At 36.1% G+C, this 6,080-nt stretch overlaps 1 protein-coding gene across 2 annotated transcripts; it reads right to left on the bottom strand.

The window, feature by feature from the left end:
* Positions 1 to 31: 31 nt before the first annotated feature.
* LOC114547960 (voltage-dependent anion-selective channel protein 2) lies at positions 32 to 4,637 on the bottom strand. 2 transcript variants are annotated; one of them, XM_028567523.1, is made up of 9 exons: positions 4,480 to 4,637; positions 3,261 to 3,332; positions 3,082 to 3,131; positions 2,151 to 2,303; positions 1,991 to 2,043; positions 1,665 to 1,892; positions 1,316 to 1,466; positions 903 to 960; positions 32 to 807 (listed from the first exon to the last, which is right to left on the bottom strand). In XM_028567523.1, exons 2-9 carry the CDS (start codon positions 3,325 to 3,327, stop codon positions 716 to 718), a joined length of 852 nt encoding a protein of 283 aa, XP_028423324.1. In that variant the 5' UTR covers positions 3,328 to 3,332; positions 4,480 to 4,637; the 3' UTR covers positions 32 to 715. The 2 variants fall into 2 exon arrangements, with proteins under 2 accessions (XP_028423324.1, XP_028423322.1); XM_028567521.1 differs by lacking the exon at positions 4,480 to 4,637 and having other exon boundaries at positions 3,227 to 3,312.
* Positions 4,638 to 6,080: the final 1,443 nt, after the last annotated feature.

A 6,080-nucleotide genomic window follows, 5' to 3' on the forward strand; every position in this document is an offset into this window, starting at 1 on the left:
ATATATTGTTGTGAAAGGACAAGAGATGAAGGTTGATTTCAGGACTTTATTGCAAAGGTTAGACGCACACCAACACACAAATGGTTTCCTGATTAGTGTCACAGTCCTCAGAAATGGGAAGAAAAGTGGATGGTTCACTCATAATCATTCACTCAAGTTACACTGAGGGAAAAGAGAATCCATTTAGCATTGTCTTGCAACTTAGAAGCAGGTAATTCAGGTAACGGAGTTCTCAAACTCAGCACACAGCACAAATTACAAATTAAGCCTCTAGAAAGATAATTGAACACCAGCCCCTAAATTGGCTTTGATCTTGATAAGCGTATTTTGTTGGAGTAAACCTTCTAACAGGTAAAACATCGCTACTAAAATACAAATAAAATGTGCAAATACAACAAAGGAGAAAGAGCTTAAATAAAGATAAATTCTACTGTGCAAATTAACAGCTCATGTTTACATTCTACATTATCACACTTCAGCAAAATTAACAAGGTTTTGTTTTTTGAAACCATTCCTGGACACCCAGATCACTATTGAGGAAAACTTGGCAGAAGGAGTAACTGATAGATAAATTTGATTGAAACATGACTAGTTATTATACCCATGGAAAGGTTTCCATTTTAACAGTGCTCAAGAACTGGGCTGCTTTTTTGTTTTGGCTTCATCTCTTTAAAATGATATTTCTCTTTTTCTTATGAAATGGAAGAGCCGACCCTTATGCCTCCAACTCTAGGCCCAGACCAAGTTTGTGACCACCAGCATTGATGCTCTTCCCATCCACCAGTGCCGAGAGGACTAGTTTCATACCTGAAATGCAAAAATTAAATACATGTATATTTATGTTACTGAAAAAGAGGTTCATCGTGTTTTCAACTGTATACTGGACGAGAGGTGGTTCTTACCAGGCCGGAGAGTCTGGGTGTATCCAATTCCTACCAAGCTGGCATTATTCACCTTAGCCTGGAGAAAAGTATTGTAATCATTAAATTAATATTCAGAGCGTACATACAGTACAGCTTCAAGGCTACACAAACTTCTATATTTGTTATTTTAAATAGCATTTGATATACTCGATGTACTTCAAATTAAAGTAAGCACAATAGTTCAAGAGAAAAAAGTGGAAATGTTTAACAATTTCTCATGAAAATGTCTTTAAAAATCCTCGCAAACACCAATCCCTTGTTCTTTAGATCATGGGCTAACATCCAACAAAATCTCACACAACGGTTAACACATTTTTAAGACACCCTGCGGACAAACATGGGGGGGAAGCAAATTCCTTGGTGGAGATAAAAAGAATATGTAAGACACTTACTGATATGGAGGCACTGGAGTCTAACTGGTATTTGGCAGCAATTCCAAAGCGAGTGCCGTTGCTGCCGGCCGTCCAGGCAAGATTAACAGCAGTCTCTAGTTTGTCGTTTACCTTCTGGTAAATGGATCCACTAAACTCTGAACCATCATTTCTGAGAGAAAAAAAGCCCCAAAAAAAATTAGCAACATCCCTTGCATTTCAGTATGTTATTTTTTTTTTTAACAGCTTCCCCTGACAAAAATACCACATGATCAATAGATCAGTGAGATTTTGGAAAGCCATTTGTGTTACTCTACAGTAAAGTTACTCATCTCGCTTGGTTCAAATATTTGTTCATCCTAAAACGTACACATTGGTGTGGAGCTGGAAGTCTCCAGTCTTGTAACCAACTGCAAAGTTGCTCTGGGTCATCTTTGATTTGGCTGAGTCAAAAGTCATCTGGTAGCCAGCCAGCCAGCCATCGTAGCCGGCCACTGCTGCTCCATGGATCGTAGGACCAGCAAAATCTAAATCTACATCAGCACCAACATTAAGGTATTCCCTTTTGTAAGCAGTCTTGACCTTGCCGCTCTTCTTGCTGTGAAATTTAAGAAGAAAAATGAAAAGTGAGAGTTAGAAGGATGTTCTTTTTACCATGATTAATTTTACAATTAACATATAAAACCTGTAGCTTACCCAGTATTTGGTGAAAATGTAGTGTCAAAAGTAAGTTTCAGCCCTTTGGTGATCTAAAGAAGATCATTCCATCAGTCACACACTTAATTTACAGCTGTTGCATTAGTGGGATGATCAGCAAAATAGTGAGATGATCAGCAAAATAAAGTTTTCAATTTACCTGATCCTCAACACAAATTTCAGTTCCAAGTGTGTTTTCCGTGGTCCACTTCTCTGAGAAGGTCAGCCCATACTCAGCCCACTTGTACTTGGTTTCCAGGGTTCCGGTGACCTTGCTGGTGTCTACGTTGGATGAGCCGGACGTTTTAAACTCCTAAAGTGAATACAAGAGGAAATTAATCATGCCTGGAAACAGTACAGCAGGTTTGATGAGTACATCCACTACAGTACACTACAGTTGAGAGAGTAAACACAGTAAAATCAGATACAAATATTGACAGAGTTTAAAAAAAAAAAACACTATCGTCTGGTCTCCGGGTTCCCCCAGAAAAGTTGTATAGCATGGTGGAAAATGTCTTTTTTTGACGAGGGCCCGGCTGGGCCCAGTCACAGACAGAAGGCAACGTTAACGTAGAGCCTAATAGTTTCTGTAATAAGAGAATCATGGACGGAATAGCAAAATTGAGAATTTAAAAAAAAGCTATAAAGACATATTCCACAGGGCCCTAAATTAAGTCCGTGCTAAAAGCTAAATGGAGATTTGAAAATATGTCCAAGTTTTCAACCGAGCCACCTTACTGTACCTGTAGTTTAAAAAAGAAATCATACATAAAAAAAAAAAAACTTGGAAACCGGAAAACCCTGGATATTCATTTTTAAACCTAAACACATAACATGAACAAGGATTTTTGATAATGATCCCTGAAACTTTGTTATTAAAGAATTTTCACCCTACTGAACATGTCAGTGGTCTCTGATAGACAAACTAAATTGTTTCTAAATTACCTTAAACACATTGGCATTTCGGTACTGCACTCTCTCTATATTTATTGGCCGATGTATATGCTGAGAACATTATCTGTGATAACCTAAAACTAGTTGATAATACCTGCAATGCACTACTGTATATTTATAGTAACAGCTAAACTCACCACTCCACTTGAAGACTTTGTCTTGACATCAAGCTTAACCAGTCCAAAACCTGCAAGGACAAGGACAGTGAGGAACTACTTACAGGGTTTGGTAATACATTTAAAAAACAGCCGGCCTGTCCTCTGAGGGTCAATAAATACACACTTATAAAACTGCCTTTTATCTTGCTTCCAGTTACCATATCCCTTATTGAAGATGTCCTTTGCTGATTTTCCAAGGTCTGCATATGTTGGAGGAACTGCCATTTTGCCTGTCACAAAAAGGACATTTCAGAGAGTGTAAATGATGAAAAAATGCACTTAATGATCAAAACTAAGTATCTACATAAAACTCAGAAAACGATGCATCTCAAAACTGTAAAAGGATAGAAATGTCAACGTTTAAAAACAACCAGGGCTGTAGCTACCATTAATGATGCTGAGGTCATGTCCTGGGTATCTTTACTGGGAATTATAACATTATAGCCACTTTGAGGGAATTTCAAAAATGGTATTTTGTAGGCAAAGTTTTTTTATACTCCATTTACTTATATTTAAATAGACTGCTTTTGGGCCAAAACCAAAAAGTAATGGTAAAGAAATAGGAGACAGCATTTTCCCATGAAGCCTAAAAACAGAATTTAGAACTTCTTGTTGGGAAATAATTAAATAGCAAATATATAAAGCAAAAAAAAATGAAAAGAATGAAAAATCCAACTATTAAAAAAAAACATTTGGGGGAATTTTACAGTTTTCTTAAATCTTGGCTACAGCTTTGACTACAATTAGTTACTGGTTTTATTGAAGTAATGTTTAAACCTCATGAATTATTTTATTGAATAGTTATAAAGTGCCGTCACTGGACTTAAATTAGTTGTACTGCCAAGACACCTGCACCACTTCAGAGTCATACAGTCTCCATTACTCTCGGATTCTCTTGTCACGTCTCCTCATTGTCAAGGTTAGACCAGAGGCTTCAAACTGTCTGCTTAACGGAACGTTAACGGTATCGTAAAGGATAAAGGTGTGATAGCATACCTGGCAAAACATCATTGAATGTGTGTCTGTTTCTACCATTCAATTTGGCATGAATATTTATATCAAAGCAGTAATAATATTTGGGATAAAATGGTGAATAATGCAACACAATTAGGATTGTCTGTGAATTATGGATTGCTTGTTCATAATTTTTACTATTAAAAAATAAATTGTAAGAAATATTACAGTGTCACTGGTGCTTGTCTGCTACAGTATTTTAAAGAGGGTTGAACCATAGACTGTATAAAACTAGGGTTGAACACAAGAGGGTGTTAGCGGGCGTTTTCTAGCTAGCAAATCGGACCTCTGATAACCATTTCACCGACATTCAAACAAAATAGAACTTGAGCAACCTAAGTAATTACATGGCCTATTACTTACCGAGTATTACTGTTGTCGAAGATGTTGCTGTCAACTTGTGCGATAGAAAAAGCGTCAGAAAAGCGACAGGTACCGGTGTAGGACGATATGGAGGAGACACCGCAACAAACACCCTCCTCCTGACCTCGGCGCCGCAGGACCCTAAATATAGCTGTTTATTTTGTGCCTGTCTAAAAACGGATCAAGATGATGATTTTTTAATTATCGGTTAGTAAATTAAACGTTGGTTATAATGTTTGGCAACAGTACACGTATTTTTTGTCATTTGCAAGAGTCAACATTTTTCATGCCAAATGTGTGCTACCAGCACACCGGCAAGTGGAAGACCTCTAAATCACCATAGTAACCAATGCGCTAATGTAACGTCAAAGATCCTGTCTATGCAAAGATCCTCACACCACAGACTGTAAATATTAACCATAGACTGTTAATATTATTTACAGTCTATGATACTAACGTTTTACTTAACTTTTATTTTTTATCAGGAACAAACAAAAAACGACAATAACAATAGCAGGGAAACGTGAAAATATACAACATTCATTAATATCAAACATACAGTAACCTCTTTCTTATTTTTCATATTATTGATGTCATAATTAGTTCTGTCAAACTTGCCCAAAGTTAGCTTTGGTGTCAGTCCACGGATCTTCTTAGCTATTTTAAATGATGTGTACCTACCCTAGTATAAATAACGCCATCACAAAGAAAACTAAATCTTAGTCTAAGTGTAAAAAATGTCCTTTCTAGTCAACAGAATATTCAAAAATCACACATTTACTGGTACAGTCCTGAAACGATCACAATTATCATGCCTTAATCAAGTTTTAGTTTTAAGTATGTGCCCATACGTGTCCACTCACCATCCAAGGCTTGTTATTGCCTAAAATGTACAGTAAACATTAGCTTTTGACAATTTTATAAACTGATCATCTCTCATGCTGAAGACTATGCACAGTATAAGCCTATTTATAATGCACATTTATTATAAGGTGCAGTGGGGGAAATAATTTCAGAAACTGTTCTTTAAATTTCAGCTCTTTAATGATGGAAAGGACTGAACAGGACACAAAACAAGTAATGTTTTTGCATGAGCATATGAACACCAGCATCATTTCACAATGAAAGGATGTGTTGTATACGGTCATCTCCATTTAGAATAACCAGGTTTCTACTATGTTTTTAACATGATGTAATGACCACATCAATTACAACATCTCTCTTACTACAAGTTTCACTCTCAGTGAAATGTAGAGGCCATCTGAAATTCACATTACACTTAAAAAGCACATTGTGTTTCAAATAAATACATAGTTAAGAGCAACTGTAAACATATTTCTCCATGTGCATGTTGCTGTAACACTGTATGAAATATAAAAATACCTATTGACTGTTACGAAATAATGAAATAAATTAATATTAACAAATACATACAAATTTAAGGATCCTTTTTCAAGAACGATTACTACAGATTAATGTCAAAGATTATCATTTACACTGTATGATTAAAAAAGAAAAAAAAAAAGCACTACACAACTATCCAACAGTAAACATGAAATATTTGGGACATTTCTACACAGAGAAACCTATCATAACACTCA

The sequence above is a fragment of the Perca flavescens genome, chromosome 21 (assembly GCF_004354835.1).
Source record: "Perca flavescens isolate YP-PL-M2 chromosome 21, PFLA_1.0, whole genome shotgun sequence".
NCBI classification, from domain to species: Eukaryota; Metazoa; Chordata; class Actinopteri; order Perciformes; family Percidae; genus Perca; species Perca flavescens.

Bases quoted from the DNA above. Each gene is read 5' to 3' on its own strand.
- LOC114547960 (XM_028567521.1), bottom strand. From the start codon at position 3,308: ATGCAGACCTTGGAAAATCAGCAAAGGACATCTTCAATAAGGGATATG. The intron at 1,467-1,664 runs GTACGTTTTAGG...TTTTTCTCTCAG, and splicing joins TTCCAGCTCCACACCAATGT to AAATGATGGTTCAGAGTTTA. The intron at 961-1,315 runs GTAAGTGTCTTA...ACTTTTCTCCAG, and splicing joins ACTCCAGTGCCTCCATATCA to GCTAAGGTGAATAATGCCAG.